This window comes from Hirundo rustica, chromosome 1, assembly GCF_015227805.2.
Source record: "Hirundo rustica isolate bHirRus1 chromosome 1, bHirRus1.pri.v3, whole genome shotgun sequence".
Lineage (NCBI taxonomy): Eukaryota > Metazoa > Chordata > Aves > Passeriformes > Hirundinidae > Hirundo > Hirundo rustica.
The window spans coordinates 26389954-26408269 of NC_053450.1; the positions used below are offsets into that span (position 1 = coordinate 26389954).

At 35.7% G+C, this 18316-nt stretch overlaps 1 protein-coding gene across 2 annotated transcripts in view; it reads left to right on the plus strand.

The window, feature by feature from the left end:
* MMP16 (matrix metallopeptidase 16) overlaps positions 1 to 18316 on the plus strand; it is a 170205-nt gene that overhangs the window by 140204 nt on the left and 11685 nt on the right. For both annotated transcript variants that reach the window (XM_040063856.2, XM_040063862.2), the window contains exons 7-8: positions 7662 to 7800; positions 16599 to 16749. In XM_040063856.2, the coding sequence (XP_039919790.1) occupies positions 7662 to 7800; positions 16599 to 16749 (290 nt within the window). The remainder of the gene's footprint in view (positions 1 to 7661; positions 7801 to 16598; positions 16750 to 18316) is intronic.

Genomic DNA, 18316 nt, shown 5'->3' on the forward strand with positions numbered 1-18316 from the left:
TCAGGATATTTTTGAAAGGTTAATGTATACAAAGGATAGAAATGCTAAAATGCCACTGGTACTGTCTGCACAGGAAAAATAGAGAAGACAGATGGATATGCATCAAAAAATTGATTAAAATTTCACACACAGTTTGATAATGAAGAAATTATTTTAAAATATTTGCATAAGACTGAAAGAATTAAAATAAGGGCTATAATCAAAGAATAATTTACTAATGAGAACAGCTGTAAAAAGTGAGGATACAGTATTAAAAAAATAAATATTAAACATGCATCGAAGTATTCTTAAATTATTTACTTCCATAAAACACCAAATATTAAAAACAGTTTTAAGAGATTTTTTTTTAGAAATCCTTTTTTTTTCCATATTTAGTAATACAAATTTGTTAATTCGAAATGCAGAGAATATATTTTTTTTAAGAAACAGTTTTCATCTGCATGAGAAATTGGACTAGGCAACAGCAATCACATGACCTTTGAAAGATAGATGAAATAAGTTAGAGAGTTACTGCAGTTATTTTCTGCACTCAATGAACAGTGACAGGAAAGGGCCAGGATTTCAATCAAGTTGTTTTCCAAACATGAACTACAGTCATGGTTGTGGATGCCTCTGCAAGTAGGCTACACTCACTACCTTCATTGAAAGAGATGCTTTCCCAGTCAATTCAATCTGGATTATACAATGACTGTTTATCAAAAACAAAACAAAAACAAACAAACAAACAAAAAAAAACCCACAACAACAACAACAAAAACTATTGGCCTTTGGGTATTTTTTTAAGCCTAGGGTCTATTTTTAAGATATGCTTTTCTTTGTATGTCTTATAGATTCAGTATTCAAGGAATCACACAAAGTGTTTGGATACACTAATAGTCAACCAAGTAGATGTCCAAGATAATTTCACAGCAAATGACCAAATTGCACATGATATTTGGCTGAATATTTTGTTGTATGTTGTTTAGGACGAAGTTCACAATATTGTGTATTTTTACATATTTGCCTTGTAATACACATGATAATTAGGAAAAAATTCAACATGCGACACCTAAAATAAGCTTCACAGATATATTAATGGCATGATTTGGTGGGCACGGTGGTATTCAGTCAAGGCTGGACTTGGATGATCTCAGATCGTGGAGATCTTTTCCAACCTTAATGTTCCTATGATTCTATGGTTCTAAAAATAGGGATACTTTTATCTTCTTTTCATGTGTATGATGCTTGACAAAATAACTCCACTTTAAATAGCTGAACAATGAATGTTGATTTTCAAATGAGAAAAATATAGCAGAAAGGAGTGATTTGCAGAATCTAGTTTAAAAATGAATGGGTGCTCTTCAAAATGTGTTGAAGAACTGCAGAATCTTGTGTAGTTTGTTGTCAAACTTTCAGTATTTTTATATTGGAAATAAAATGAAAATTTTCTCGAATCTGCTACTGATCATGAAATGGTTTTGAATGTGAAAAAGACCTCTGAGTCGGGAGCAATGATGTGCTTTGGCTAATCAACCATACTTTAGAATTTGATGTTGAGTGTAAAGGAGCTTCAGTTGCAGCTCCTCTTGCTACATTCTGTTGTTCTGGTACATAAACCAGATTTCAGATAAACAAGAGTTCACATTGCAATTTTGTTCTATATGTGGTCCATGAAGGCGATCTGTACAGCAGTTTACAAATGAGGGAGGTGAACTAGACTCTTCTCTCATGAAGAGAGTCAGAGTACATATGAAATGCCATAACTCTTTGAGTCCTTTCTGAAAAATAAATGGATTGTTTTCATATTTTCCCTGAATATTCAGGTCAATAGTTAGGACTCAGAATAGGATGCCAAGAAGACAGGTTTTAACGTAAGGCCATTTTGGACCCTGAATGAATTACTTGACTTAATTGTGTCAGTAATACAGAAGAAGATATAAGAAAAGATACTAGAAAAAATGCTTAGCATACTCCTTAGCAAAGATTTCCTACATAAAATCGCTACATAATATTTCCACTTGAAAATTTATTTACACCAGTGAACTTCAGCTTAGCTGAATACAGATATTTTAAACCAATTTCAAATTAGCACTTCCAATATTCAACAGTGGGATATTTTTTTTGTTCATGGTGTTGGTTAGCCATGACATGTTGTTAAGGAAAAGAATAAGTTTATAACAAACAATGGTTTTAGTTTGTCTACAGTTCTCCAGTGTCTGATTAGGTACCAACAATAAATAGCTGGTATTTTATACAATTATGCTTAATAATTTGAATAATCGAGGAAGTAAGAAAGAAACAGAACAAGTATTTGGTGATACCTTTCCATATCTTTATTTTGAGTCCAATGACTTGGTCTCATTTCCAGGGAGGATATCACAAGGAATTTCAGGATCTCAACATAGGAAGTACTGAGATTTTTTCTGAGCGGTGTTAAAAGCTCCGACTTCTTACCGTGGCTCTCAGGCAACATTTATGCCCCATTCTAACTGGGTAACCATGCTGCTGTCCCAAACACATTAGGAAAGATAAATTGTTTCTATCCGTTTAAATAAGTGATGCATTGTATGCATGTTTATGAACAGATAACAGTCCTTTGTAGTTTTAAAGGAGCTTTGTTTGTTCTTAATGTGAACCAGCTCCATAATGAGCTGAGCTAAAGCATTCTGTGTGTGTATAAATCGCCAATTTAGTTGTTTCCTAAAATTAGCTAGATTGGTAGCATCTATTTAATATCTGATTCTGATCTCAGTAGAGCCAATTGTTTTCTACTATGGAGTTAAGTAGGAACTGAAGTAGGGCTAGTCTATAAGTATCATTGCAAATTCTATTTTGAGAAAGAAAAAGAAACAAAACAGAAAAAAAAAAAAAATTTCAGAATCCTTCTCATGGCTGAATTGTGCTAATAATTTTTCTGCACTGAAATCCCCTGGACTGCATCTTCTTTTTTCTGCTCCATGAAAATTATTTCCCTGAAAGTTGCTCAAAATGTTTTGGGGTTTTTCCTATTTTGTGCAGTAATGTCCTTTGGCTTAAATGCTATAAATTCCAAATTCAGAATGTTGAAAATGGATGTTACTAAAGAAATAGTGGAATTCCCCAAATGAGTAGGTACAAAGGCTTTAATTCCAAATGCCACAGGCCTGTTATTACCAACATTGAGATTGCCTGATGAAATTCACAACCTGATGAAGTAGATGTGGAAAAGTGCCCTTTGAGATTAGATCAAGATTTTTAAAAGGATATTCCAAATTTATTTTGGTTTATATACAACAGCTATACCTTGCATTTCCCAAATTCAGTTTCTTAGTAGCCCATAAAGGTGTATGGTAAAGAGGAACTTTACTGTCTCCTTGATCATGGTCTTGAACTGTAGTTTCTGCAGTTTCTGTAGTTTCTTTGTCCTTTGGTAAATTTCTCTGTATACAACCGGAACTGGAACCGGAACCGGAATATCTTCCTTTTCTCTAAGAGAAGAATTTAAAGTTTTTAAATATCTTATTATATTATTTAACACTGACTTCTTTTCTTTTTTCTTTTTCTGCAATACTCAGACGAAAAGAAAGTAGAAGGATAGTAATTTGTCTAAATATGTCAATCTGTTGCTGCTGTTTTGCTTAGCTGCTGGGTATGTTTAATCTTCCACTGACAGAGGCTTGCTTTTGCACATGATCAGACTATGCTTGTGGGAGTACACAAGACCTTGATGTATTTTGTTAATAATATTAAGCTACAGTATTGGTTGAAATTTAGTATTTGATTCAATTGACATTTATTCAGAGCAGAAATATTATGTTTATTTGGCTTTTTTTTTTTTTTTTTTTCTTCAGATTAAATGGGCCAAACAGTTATCCTGTGGAATCTAGAAACAGCAAAATGTCTCTCCTAATCAGCTGTAGCAATTAAATTTTGCATCTCACTCTATCCTGTTAGGAGAATGCTCGTAATAGCACTATACATATACATCCTTAAACATCAAGTCAGGCAGAAAATCACAGAGATTTTTGCTGTACATTGCAAGGATATTTCAGAAATTACTAGGGGTTCACACACATTTCTGTAATCATAGTCAAAATAATATCATTTACAGTTGCAATTTGGCCTTGTTTTGCATCTCTCTGTCTACCTTAAATCTTTACCTGCCTTCATCTCCAAGCAGTTAACAAAGGTACCAATTCAAAGGTTTCTCATTTTTTCCTTCTTTATAGCTTGTTGTAGGTTTCTAGAATGTCTATCACATTGGGCAGTCTTTCTGTTTTTACTGGGTGTCATTTGACCTTGAGACAGAGTGTAACGTGTCATTACAAAATTGTAGATAGAGTTCATTAGGTAAAAAATAAGAGTCAGAGCTCTAGACATTTTGTAACAAATTAACATCTTAACATTGACAATTGTTATTGGTCCAGAAACATAAGAGCAAATGAGGTCCTTAGACAAGAAAGCTCCATTAATTTTGCACTAAAAGCTCCTCTTGTTTGTGTATTACAGATGAACTAAAATACCTGGAGATTGTTTGCAATTCTCATGCACATCAGTTGTGTCCCTTAAGGAACTGGAAAGATATTTAGGTTGATAATAAATATTGAAATGGAAATTAATTATTCATAAGAGTAAAGATTTAAATATTCATAAATGAAACGTAAAGAGCAATTTAACACAATCATCACTAAAAAAGGTGAAAATGCATATTCTAAGAATGGGAGGAGACTGTATCTACCAACAAATTATGAAAATTATGCATTATGAGCCAGATTTTTTTTACTTTTATACTGTCTTCCATTCAAGATTCTCTGAGTTGGTAATAAAGAAATGTTTTTTATGATGGCAGTATATGCTATTATCATACATAATAAACTATATTTTAGTCCCTTTAAATGAACAGAAAAAAATACCTAAAGCAATTACTGACAGTGCAGAATGATTTATGCATGACCTTTGTTTAGTTTGTTTCCTCAAAAAAGCTTTATTGTCTTTTTTTTTCTCAGAAACATCCCATCTTCTAAATAAAATGTCAAAACATTCAGTTTGAGTGTTTGTTACTGCTTCCTCATTCATCTGTTACTCTTTATCCATCGTAGCGTTTCTCAAACATCTTACAGTCTCTTCTCACTCAATGCCCATTTTCTGGGTTTTAGATATATTGCTCTAGCTTAATTTAATGTTGATTTTTTTGTTGTTGTTCATTTCAGTTTTGCTTTTTCAACCGGGGAAAATTGTCCAAGTTTAATTTACTTGGTATGTCTAACGGTCATAATATTTAATGATCCATTATTACGCCAGATCTCAGCTCAACAGGAGTGATCCATATTTTGAAGCAATTTGGTATCTACAGATGCTTACAAAGAGGCATTTGCTAGCCAGCAAGGAAAGACACTAAAATCTATGCATTCAATGTATGCATTTGTCAGGTTTTGCATTGCAGTGCATGTGACAAGTCATGTGTTCAACCTGTCTGCTGTAGTTAATGTGTTTTGGAGAAACAAAATAATAAAAAGTATATTTAACCAACATACTGGGAAAGGCAAAGGGTTTCTCAATACACACCATTTCTCAAAAGAGATAAAACTGTGTTTATTCAACATAAACAAACACACTGAGAAATGTTTTGCCAGAGAAACTGTTTCAAGCTATTTACTTAAAGCGTGAAAGAGCTTTATTAGAGTGAAAATGCTTTCTCTAGGACTGTGCCTCTTTTGAATTTCAGTAATAGCTAAACTCTTGTGAAAACATACTTTTAGTAAATGTACATGTTTATCAAAATGCAGATGATAAAATTGCTGGTAAATATAACTTTAAGATAAATAAATCACATTTGTGTATACATATATATATATGTACATATGTGTATACATACATTCTTCCTATAAGCAGAGCCTATCCCATCTGAATCTTCAGAAAGGTCTTTGACTTTACTTGGCTACATGCTGGGTTTTTTGAGTTCCAGAGTTTGAACTCTGTCAGTCTAAAACCATTGAGTCCAGCATGTTCATAGGAAAGTCAGCCAGGAAAATTAAATTTACATAAACAAATTATTCTCTCAGCCTCTGCCATCACCTACCTTTCCCAGTCTTATAAATGGTCCAAACTTTCAGTTCTTACTTCAGTCATTTCCAGATTTTTGCTGATTCCCTGAAATTATATCTATTGACAAACCATTTGCCAGCCTCTGTCTTTTTAAATAAGACCATAAAAATGCTAAAATTATAAATATTCAAAATTTTAGTTTTGTGGAAACCGGTAGGATCCTTACTGATGAGCTATACTCCATTGTCCATTGCAAGGACAGGTGGATGTGATGAAAATAGATGAGGAAAATAAGAAGTCTACAAGATTCCATCAGCAGAAAAGAGAACATGGCATGTTATAGTCACAGTTATGCTTAAGAATGGAATATTTCAACATTAAAGGCAATGACCCACATACATATACATATACATATACATATACATATACATACACATACACATACACATACACATACACATATACACAGATTTAATAAAAGATTCATGGGGATATGCTGAAACAAATGTTCCAGTCTTGCCATATTTGTGTTATTGTTAAGATTTTAATAGTATAGCAGGAAAAGTTATTGCTAAGGAATTTGAGCAAATAATAGATAAGAATATTCTATTATACTGCAGGTCAGCAATATGAAGTATGAAATACAGTTTGACATTCAACTCAATACCAGTTCTGCAAAATATAATTTTATTGGTCTTGCTATCAAAATAAAATAATGCAAGCATACCCCACAAATCACTAAGTCTGAAACATAACCCATTCTCAAGAAGATATTTGTTGACTTGATGATTTTACAGGTATTGTTGCACTGTGAAATCTGTGTTCCTTACACTGAGGAAGAACTGCCATGTAAACTGACAGATTCTGGAAGAACCTCACTTCTTTTATTATTAAAGTGGATTGTTTTACATAATGCTAATGCTGAAAAATTTTCAAATGTGTGTAAGAAGTTAAATACTTACCCTATCCTTCATCTCTAAATGAAACAGTTCTGAAGAGGTACAGTGATGATATCTTTATTGATATCCATTTAGTGTGCCATGTATTGTATTTAGCTGGATTTAATACCTATTATATAAAAATATATAAAAATATATGGCTATAATATTAACCAATCTGTTTAATGTCATTTGGAAAGACTGCTAAACTTCACTACAGTAAAATCATCATCAAAGCGTAGTTCTTACTGGAGTGATGTAGTAATGTTACAGATATATATATCAACCTTTCACTCTAAGCAGCCACTGCAAAAAAATGACACACAAAATTAATTGGTGTTCAAAGCCTTATGTAGTCCCATTATTCTGGACATTCACATAAGCATATGGTTCAGTCTAAAAGCATTTGTGGTCAAACCACAAATTTTAAATTAGGTCCCTTATAAGAATGAAGTTGAGAGTTGCATCAGCCCATACAACATGCTCTGTGTTCTGCTGAGGGCTGTCTGCTCCAAACACCTGGTTCATATGTGTGGCTTATTCCCACCTTAGCAAAAACCAGTTCTGAAACATTTGTAATGTGACACAAATGCAAACACAATGTGCTCATGCGCTCAGCAAAAGGTCTGCTCTAAAAATGCCAGGATAGGCTGTTCAGTATTTTCAAGACAGCAGCTGAACATATATAAATGTAGTAAGAAGTGTATGTTTGGTTTCCAGGATCAGTGGTTTTGGCGAGTCAGAAACAACAGGGTGATGGATGGATACCCCATGCAGATTACCTACTTCTGGAGAGGACTGCCTCCCAGCATTGATGCAGTTTATGAAAACAGCGAGGGGAATTTTGTCTTCTTTAAAGGTAAGAAGGAACAAAAGCAAGATTTTGTGTAACACTTTTGAGTGTGATGATTTCTTGAAACACATCTTGTTTATTTTTACTAAAGATTTGTAAATCTTGTTGCAAATTGGTAGCTAAAGGAAGAGTGCATAAGTTAACATTTTTCTTGTTTGGCAATTACATTTTTAATTTATGATTACCCTTCACAGTATCAGGTCATCTGCTCTTACATATTCAGTAAAAAAATTGAAAGTATAAATGTGAGACATAGAAATTATCTACTATGAAATAATTTTTAAAAATGTGTTTTAGGAAGACACAATAAACACATTTCCATTATTAATTCTCTGCTCATTCTCATGTCATTCTCTTTGCTCTTCTTCCTTTTTACAAATGAATTTCTTACACATTTAAATGGCACCTCTGCTATATATACCTCACTGTACTGCATTATATTTGTTTCATGAGCTTTGTGTGAAGAAAAAAAAAATCTTTTTTATAGATGTTTATTTAGCATTTTCACAGAAGCATAAACTCCAGAAAATAGGAGGTATAGATCGAATTGTTGCTAACAATTCTTTTCAAATTTCACTCCAGACATCAGCTGTTCTTCAAAATTAAAGCTGTACAGTTGAACTTTTATGTAATTTAGATTTAACAAAGTTATCTTATATGTTTAATAAATGCATACTTAGTGAAAAAAGTCTACGAATTATGCAAAGCATGTTTTATAAAAGAATCATTTGAGAGAAGAAACTGAATAGATAACAAATATGTGAAAAATTATTCAGCTGTTTACTGTTATGAATGATTACATTACAAAAAAGGTAGGTTTTTAAAAAGTCATTGTATTAAAAAATAATTCATTTTTACAAGTGGAGTCATTAACAGGGAGTTAGAAGTAATATTTCATTCACTACAGAAACAGGATCTTGAGAATGTTAAATAAAAAATATTTAATAACGTTCAGAAACACTTCATAACAGTACAATGCATTTTATGTTTTGCTAATAGTGAAATTGTATTTTTTGTGTGAATCATAAGGAAAATTACATTCCATATAGTACATTTTCTATTTATATTACTTCAATACAGCAAATGCTTTTACTTCAGCTGCTATAAAGTAAACTTCAAGTCATTAACTCTAGAAAGTTTATATGGTTGGGAATCATGATCAAGGTACCTCCAAATCTCCATCCCACAGCTAGATTTTTAGGTCTATGTTACTTGGAAGGGTAAAAATATTACTAAAAAGCCTTTGCACCACTTCTAAAAATAATGAAGTAGCTACCCTGGGCATTCCACACTTTTGCCTTGATAATGCTGGGATCCATTACCTCAGCTCAAGACAGAAATGATCAAGCTTACTCTTATAGCTGCTTTCTTTTCCTTCCAAGTGACCTTGAAATATGTTTCATCATTATTTAACTCTTCACCCACAGCTGACTGGCCCCTGTTGGGTCTCACAGGAATAGGTTGATCCTGTAGTCTGTGGGTTATAGATAACAAACAACAGAAGGAGGAGGGAACTTCTCTATTTTCTCTCTGGGAAATTAAACCAAGATTAATTAAAGCAAGCAGGAGCAGGATTGTGCTCTTAGAAGTCAGAATTGTGTTTTCCTTTCACATCATCCCCACCTTATGCTATCTGATTTCAGACCAATTAGTTTTATGCCTTCTAGCTGATATCATATTATCTTTGGATATTCTGCTGTAGGTATTTTTCCATATGACTTCTTTTCAAAGTTCCTTCCATTATTCCTCCAATGACATTTGTATTATCCCTTTATTTGCCACAGTCAAAAGTCTTTGTATTTCCTCATGCAATTTTTTAGAAAATTTTTGCTTCTCTGCCGTGTCTTCATGACTCCTAATATCTAACTGTTGGTGTTTTCTATCAGTGAAATTTATGTTTTTCTACTGCTACAGAATCAAAAATTTCATCTGAGTCTTCTTTGTGGGTGTCCTTGAAAATTCCTGTTCCAAGGATCTCAACTGCCTTGGGGAACATGATTACAGAAATCTATATAAATAGATTGTAGGTAAATGATCATTGTCTTGTTTCTTCTATTCCATCACAAAATTTCCTGGGAAAAGAGTACATGTCCTCCTCCCAAAGATGCTAGAAATAGACAAGTTGATTGTTGCTAAGATGATGGGCAAGTAGAATGTCTTATCCAGGTAGTGTGCCTTACCAGTCTAAAATTGGTGCAAAGAAAGTAAGTTCTAGAAGGAACTTTTAATCTGAAGTCTAGCATACAGATGTGTTAACAAAGAACATACCTAAGCCAGTGTCTGCATCTGTTATTCAGAGAATAAAATAGAAAATGTGGATTAAGTGCCAGCAGAGAATTTATACTGGATTAATGTCACTATGCACTCTTCTGATCCACACTATAGTGTCACCCGTTCCTGCTGCCCCTTTAGTTGTTGACCCATAATATGCTACAAATATACAGGCTAGACATTAGGGAAAAAAAAAAAAAAAAAAACAAAAAACCCTCACAGAAAGACTGGATGGGCACTGGAATGGGCTACCCAGGGAGGTTGTATAGACATTGTCCCTGGAGGTGTTTAATGAAAGACTGGATGTGGCCATGATTTAATTGATAAGGTAGTGTTAGATCATAGGCTGAACTTGATGATCTCCAGTCTTTTCCAACCTAGCTGATTCTGTGATTCTGTGACAAGTTCCTCACTCATCCCAGCAGAGCTCTGTGCACTCCAGCTGGTCATTGACACAGACAGCAACACCCCCATGCCCTCTTCCCTGCCTGTCCTTCATAAAGAGCCAGTAGCTTTCCATTCTAACATTCCATTCTTAGAAGCCATCCCACCGTGTCTCTGTAATGCCAGTAAGATCACAGCCCTGTAGGTGTGCACTAATTTCCAAGCACATCCCCAACTCCTGTTGCTTATTCCACATAATACATGTGTTTCCATAGAGGTATTTAATTTGGTGCCCCCAATGAAACCAGCACACTGGATGGAGGGGGTGGAATTCCTTCAAGCTGTTTCCAGTGCTCTCTGGCTGACCTGTGATCTCCCACCAGGCTCTGGACATCTCTTGCTGGCACTGGCATCAAACTGGTAGGAGTGGGATGGATTGAGGTTCTCCCTCTACCAGCAACTTTAGTCAAAAGCCCTCTTTACCAGCTTGGCAAGCCTATGACCGAGATGCTCTTCCTGTTCCCTGCCAGATGGACTCATCAGCCCCCAGTAGACCAGACCATACTCATAAAGTACAGAGCAATCTGGTGAATAGCTGCTTATAAAAAACAGATGTTCAAATTCTTGTTATTATTCATTGCCAGTGTCCATGCTGAATGACAATAAGATGGCATCAGAAAGATACCTTATTTTCTTTTTTCTTTTTTAATGAGAAAACATGAATAGTAAAATTCATTCTGTGTACCTTTGGGAATTTATATAGTGCTAAAAATTAAATTGTCAAGCCATCTGCACTGTTGAATGTTATGGTAAACCAAATGTAGCAATAGAAAGGCTGCTGTAAAACCCATACTACTGGTGCCTCCATCATAACATTCATTCCATCACCACACTTACTGCATGGCCTGACAGTTTTATATTGAAAAATAGATTTACTATAGTGTCAAATCATGGAATGGAGAAATGACAGAAACTTGATGTGGGAAATAAGGAGTGGAGAAAAAAGAACCATGAATAGTAATTTTAGGATAGTAGTAAAAAGACTAGATACAGGCTTGAAAGACCAAAATTAAGAGGAATGTTGACTGGAAAAAAACAACATTCAGGATTAGATATTAAATTTTAAAGTCATTTAAATTACATGTAATTTTTTTAAAATTTGGGAATTCATCTCACCGCGCTAATACAATGATTATATGGCACACACTTCTTGCACCACACCTATACTATAATTGCAAATAATATGGACAAAAAAACCCAGAAGCACAATTATTCACAATTCAGATTCTATAAAGGAAGAACTAGTTACTAAAAACTGCATATTTGTTGGCAGTAGTAAGTAGGAAGTGAAACAGTCTGAAGAAAATTTAAAATATTGTAATTTTAAGTGAAGCACAGTAATACAGATGTCCTTTATTTCCAGTACTTTTTTTGGAATGTCAAAGATGGATGTTGAGAGACTTCAAATAATTCCATGGTTCATCCTTCTTAGCTGCTTCCCTACAGTGATGATATTTAACAAAGCCTTATTTCAAGAAGTAAGACATTTTAGCTTTTTTATCACTTGCTTCACTCTCAGCTTCTGACCTTGCCAATCTGCTGCTTATTATATTTGACCCTACATTAGGGAATAAAAGCAGAGAGATTAAACATTCTGAAATTTCAGACTTCATGAAACACGTGGTGCTTTATTCTCTGTGAGAATAACAACCCTACCAATGAGACCTTAAAAAAACAACTTTGTAAAATAGACACAGTGGTGGCTTCTGCCAAAGGCATAGGTTCTGACTCCAAAGAGGCATTAAGAGGCATTATCTATAAGAACAATAAAAATATGACGATTTTTGTCATGGTTCTTTCCATTGTGAACACAATTAATGAAGTCTTGTTGACTATTAGTGGAAGATGAGCTACATGAAAGCATAATGACTTTAGCATTAGTTTGTTCTACATTTAAAATTACATGTTAGAAATAAAATTATCTCATTCTCATCACAGTTGGGCATCTTTTGCACTGATTTTCAGCTTTAACTTCTCCTAACATTGGGTTCTGATCAATATTCTGTTGATCAGATCAATTCTCTGATCAATAGTCACTGACTTTCCTCCAGGTGAGAGACAGAAAAAAAATCTGAAACAAGACCAACAACAAACCTCCTAAAATCTCCTAAAAAACCCAATCAAACAAAAAACTGAAATGAAAACGGTCAGCCACGTGGAACATTTTGATTTCTTATATATAGTACTTCTCATTAACAATCAACACAGTTATAGCAGACTAAACGTCTTCTAATGCAAATTTTAAATAAAATTCCCTCTAGTTAGCATCAACAGGCCTTGCTTACGTGTTAGAGCTCTCAATGCTCCTGTCTCCTCAGAATACAGTTAAATTTACCTTTTCTGTTTTCTAAGAATTTGCTTCTTAATAAGAAATTATGTCAAAAATTACATTTCTTATCTTTTCCCACGTCTACACTTTTCTTTTACTTCAGTATATCTGGATATGCAAAAAATACATGGCTCAGTGGTGCTGTCACAATGGTTTGTGCATAACCATTGTTTATTTTGGTATGACATGATCTTGTCAATTGTTTGCCTGCTTGGGTATGGCTAATAATGATCTATCCATAACAATTGCTTTGACTTTTATTCCTTGTGAGGCACAGAGAAAAGTATTGGCATTACATACATCACAGCATATGCCTCTCAATGCTGTGCAACAGCTGTCATTTTGAATGATCTTCTGAAACTGAAATGAGCTGGCCTGGGATCATTCACTGGATGCCATCTGTTGTTCACACCATAAGTACCAACTAGTAAGACCAAAATGCATGACTTCTCTTATCATTGCATTTGAAACTGCCATTAACATCTGAAGCCTTCTGTGTCCAGTCATGTGACTTGGCAAAAGATAAACCACATGGGAGGAGGGACAGACAATGATTGAAGATGCTCACCTCTGTCATTATCACCTATAAGTGAATTTTTATAAGGCATCTCAGTAAAGGTAAATCTCAGGTTAGCAATGACCTTCATCCCAAGTCAACATAGAACTCAGCTTTCCATGACTGCCCTTCACAGATTTCTGTGTCTCTTTTATTTTCAGTACTTCAAATGGTTCTGTACATACTCATTCTTTGAGTCCTTTTTTCCTTCAACTGGCAGGGGAGAGAAAATGGATCTGTTGAGCAAACTGTAGTGTCTGTGCTTGAAAGTGGGTGACAGGCAGCTGTAAAGAAGCTGATAAAAAATTAACCCTGGAAACCCAGCATGGGAGCAATGGAAACTATGCCCCCTCTCCTAATTAAAACTCTGATAAAATGAAAACATGCTTTAAATCACCACAGTACAAATAGGGAGATTAAAGAAACCCTTCCTTTAAACAAACATTTAATACCACATAGGGATAGCTAAAATTTAAAACCAACTGCAAAACAGCATTCTGGATTTTCCCTGTTGATGATTCTGGCATACACCTGATCCTAGGTCTTTGGGGTAATATTACATTTCCTTATAAAATATTTATACAGCACAGTATTTTAACCTCCTAAATCTGTATAACAGCCTGTCTATCCTTAAAGGTAAGTACAAAAACTAATGTGAACAGCCATGATTTTATCTCTTACATCCCCTTTCCAAATGTGTTTGAGCAAAGTTTGTTCACAAACTTTCCCCCTTATATTTTAAATATCATTATTATGTCAATATCCATGTCAATGGATAGACCAAAGTGAAGAATCCAATAAGGCCAATTCAATGTATACATTCATGGATCTTGTCTAGATTTTTTTGTGATTTAGCTCAAAGTGTCCTTGTGATGTCAAAGAGTATCTTCTCCTTCAGTGTAATTATTACTAAAACTAGCAATAGTTTTTGGAAAAAATTATGATGGTAGTCCTTTGAAGAGAAAATAAACACATGGTTCTTTCACAATAGAGCCTATAGTCTGGCCTAAGAAGAGTATTCTTGTGGTCTAGGGAACATAACACAAAGAGAAGACAGGGATCAAAGCAAGCTCATCAGATAAGTACGTAAATGCAAATTATGCTCCCCCCTTTCCTATTTCTAGGGAGTATAGCAGTGTCCCCTCACTCCTGGCGGGCGTGCAGGCTAGCTCAGTTCTGCACTGCCACTACGAGGATCGGTCGGGGTTACAGGCAGGGCGAGTAACCTCCTCCCAGTGGGCTCTTGGTTCCCCCCACCAGCGAGTGGACCCGATGGAGTTGCGACTGCGGCGACGGAAAAAGCGTCGTCTCTCTTTAGGCAGGGTAGAAGGTAGTTTATTAAGGGGAGTCCGGCAAGGAGCTCCGCCTCAGACCGCTGCTGCCCAGAGAGAGCAGAGATCAAAGCTTGACAGCCACTTATAAACGGGAGAGGGCTGACAATGGGTGAGCCAACCAGGGAACACAGGGGTGGTAACAGGGGTGTCAACCTCTAAACCATCGACAAATCACAGGGGGGTAGGAAGGGATTCCCTGGGCACCAGCCTATCACTCGACTCCTCTCCTGGATCTTTCCAGAACCAGGGAAGGGTCTCAAAGTGACAGACAGGGCGACCACGAGGAGAGGCAGGGGGACTGACAGGGACAGGTGCAGGGGAGAAATGATTGGCATATAACGTCTGGTTATATAACTAACTCATAAGGGGGAAAACCATTCCAGAACACACGGGGGTACAGTGAACTGAACCATTACAAAAATAACTTATAAATCTTACAAAAACAACTTAGTAACTTAATAAAACAACTCTCACACCACTACAAGGGAGCATATGGGAATCTTTATTCCCTTTTTTCAGCCAAAGTTGTCTGTGTTTGAAAGAGAAGGCTCTGCTGAAAAGACACAGGTGAGAAGTGAGTTTTTAAGAAGAATTAGAAAAAAGCAGAAATGTAAAAAGAAGATAGTTGCAAGAATAGAACAGGTGGCACAGTATTCTGAGAAGTCCCTAGGAGGACAACAAAATTAGCGCGGAAATATTGGACTATAGGCTCAATATGAGATGGTGAAGTAGGTGAGGTAATCATGGAAGTGTTCACTGAAGAAGGCCTTGACCAGGAAACTAGAGGAAAAACTCAAGCTTGGAAACTGGAGTTATGGGCTGGTGAGGTAAGCTATTCAGCTGGAGGAGAGATCACAGGAAGCACCCCCTCCCACAAACAGGGGGGCATCTAGACTATAAAACACTGGTGCAGCTCCTACTTCTGTGGGCATGGATCCCTATGTACACAAAATATTTCTCTAGTAACTGTAGTTACATCTCTAGCAGTAGCGGTTTCAGCCACTCAGCATTGCAGCCTGGGAAGCCCTAGGCTATCATTCATACTTAAGACAGTAACCTGAGTAACCTGGGTAATCTGAGGTCTGTGTAGACATGGCGCTAACATCAACTAGAGTCATACAACTACCTTGTATTTTCAGCACTTAATAAGTCCGTTGGGTGCTTCTGAATGATTTGTCATCTACAGATAAAGCTTAAGTCTTGCTGCCACTGGCAACCCCCATTACTTTCAGCAACAAAAGGTTTTCACCTCTGGGACCTCAGATTCTCAGTTTGCTGTCTTTAGGACATCCTAGAGAAAATACATTTAGAAATTAATTTCTATGGTTATTTCTGAAATAATCATACATCCTTCATAAATAATTTAACTTCTTAAGGAGAAATACAGAGTGATAAAAGTATTTGGTCTCAATGAGGATTGTAATTTCTAGTGTGTGTGTGTGTGTGTGTGTGTGTGTGTGTGTGTGTGTGTGTGTGTGTCTACTTACCTTAATTTCTTATAAAATTCACTCTTGCCTCATGAAATATAAAATTGCTGCATAGTTTTTCTGTAATTCATTACATTATCAAGCACATAGCCTCTTAAAATTATTTCATTTTCCTTCTACTTTTGATCACTACATAGTTGGTATCAAAATATTCTCTGGACTTATTTGAAGAAAGGTACTTTATAAATGCAAGATATCCATAAGGCATATTTAATTTTGCATTATCTGCAGTGATGGAACATTTTTCATTTCATTGTATTTGGAAGAACCACTACTATAGACCTTTGGGAGTCTTTCTTATTTCTTAGGAGTGTATGAATATTTCTACTGACAGTACTGATGAACTAACACACCTGTGTGTGTATATATATGCTTTTGTACAGGTAACAAGTTCTGGGTTTTTAAGGACACTACTCTCCAGCCAGGTTATCCTCATGATTTGATAACACTTGGAAGTGGAATTCCTTCCCATGGCATTGATTCAGCAATTTGGTGGGAAGATGTTGGAAAAACCTACTTCTTCAAAGGAGATAGGTTGGTATAGTATTTCTGCAAGGGAACAATTCAGTGGATATCAACTAAGCTTGTTAACCTTTTCCTCTCTTTCTCAAAAGGATGAAATTAACTCCTCCTGCACAGATGGCTGTACTGTTTTCACGTGTCTTGTAACCTAAATTATATTTGTGTGAATATCTTGGAATGGGTATAAGTCTATACAGTAGAAAAGTTAAGTTTTTAGAAGTCAACAGGGGAGTCACAATTGTGGCAAATAAATATTCAAAGTGATGTGTGTCTTTTTATCCACATTTCTATACCCCAGTACATAATCAGGCAAGGCAGTTTTAAGATCAGTAAAAATGACTTCTTTGCTACTATTTAATAATGAGTTAAAAAAAAGGAACTCAGCTAAACCTGGGAGCATTTTCTTGGAATTACTTCTAAATAGTCTTACAGGGACACATATATATGATTAATAATAATAATAATTTAAAAAAAACAAACCAAACCAAAAACACAACCTCCCAACAAAAAGACAAGCACAGGAAAAAAAGTAAAATCCAAGGGTTTCTAAATTCCTGAAATGTGTCTGGTTCCGTCCCGCACCGGGCGGGAGATGACCTCCGGCTAGCTCGAGTCAACACAGCCACAGAATGGTCCCGGTTCGTTTCGGCTTCTCGGCTTAGCAGCTGGACCCCAAAAGTGTTGTGACAGCAACAGCAGCAGAAGAGAAAAGGCTGGCTCTCAGCATAGCAGGTTAAAAGATGTTTATTAGCTCCAGAGTTGAGGAGCAGAGTGGCTCCGAGCTGAGAGGGCTGAGACGCTGAGAGAGAGACTTTGAATCCCCCTCCTACCCCTTATATGCGGGGGAGGGGTTCCAGGGGGGTACCACAAGACAACAAATCAGGGAATTCAGGGAGTAACAAGGTGTGCCCACCCTCAAGCCTTGGACCACTAAAATCCAAAGCTAAAGGAATTCCCCCCAGGGGGCCTATCACCTGAAGCCCTCTCCCTGAGATTTCACAACCTGGGAGGGTTCCTCAAAGTGATAGACAAGCTGCCCCAGAGAGGGGGGTGGGAGGACTGACACAAAACACCTTGTTATACAGAAAACACAAAAAGGGTTACAACATTGGGGATACAGTGAAATGAACCATAACATAAACTTCTTATAAAAACCTAATAAAACAGTTCTGCACCACCACACTGAAAAACTTGTACTAGTCACTTAGTGTCTTTATTTACCTGTCAATTAAAAAAAAAAAAAAAAAAAAAAAAAGAAATGTATGTCTGCTTTATAGAGATGTCAACAGAATTCATTAATTTTTGAAACAATGTGAGCTGTCTAAGTGATCAATTTTACAGGTTTTCAGTATGAAAAAAAAAAACCCAGTATGTGTTTGTTGATTGATGTATTGCTGTGCAAATTCTGTGTGCTCAAATTATTCCTAATTAATAACTGTAATATTTCTATTAGTCTTATTAAAAGTATGATTGCTTTTTTTACTGTGTGGTACTTAGTGTTCTCAGACACTAATAGTATTCATGGATCACTTAAGAATTTAATGCACATGATAGAATGTGTTTAGGACAGTACCGTTTG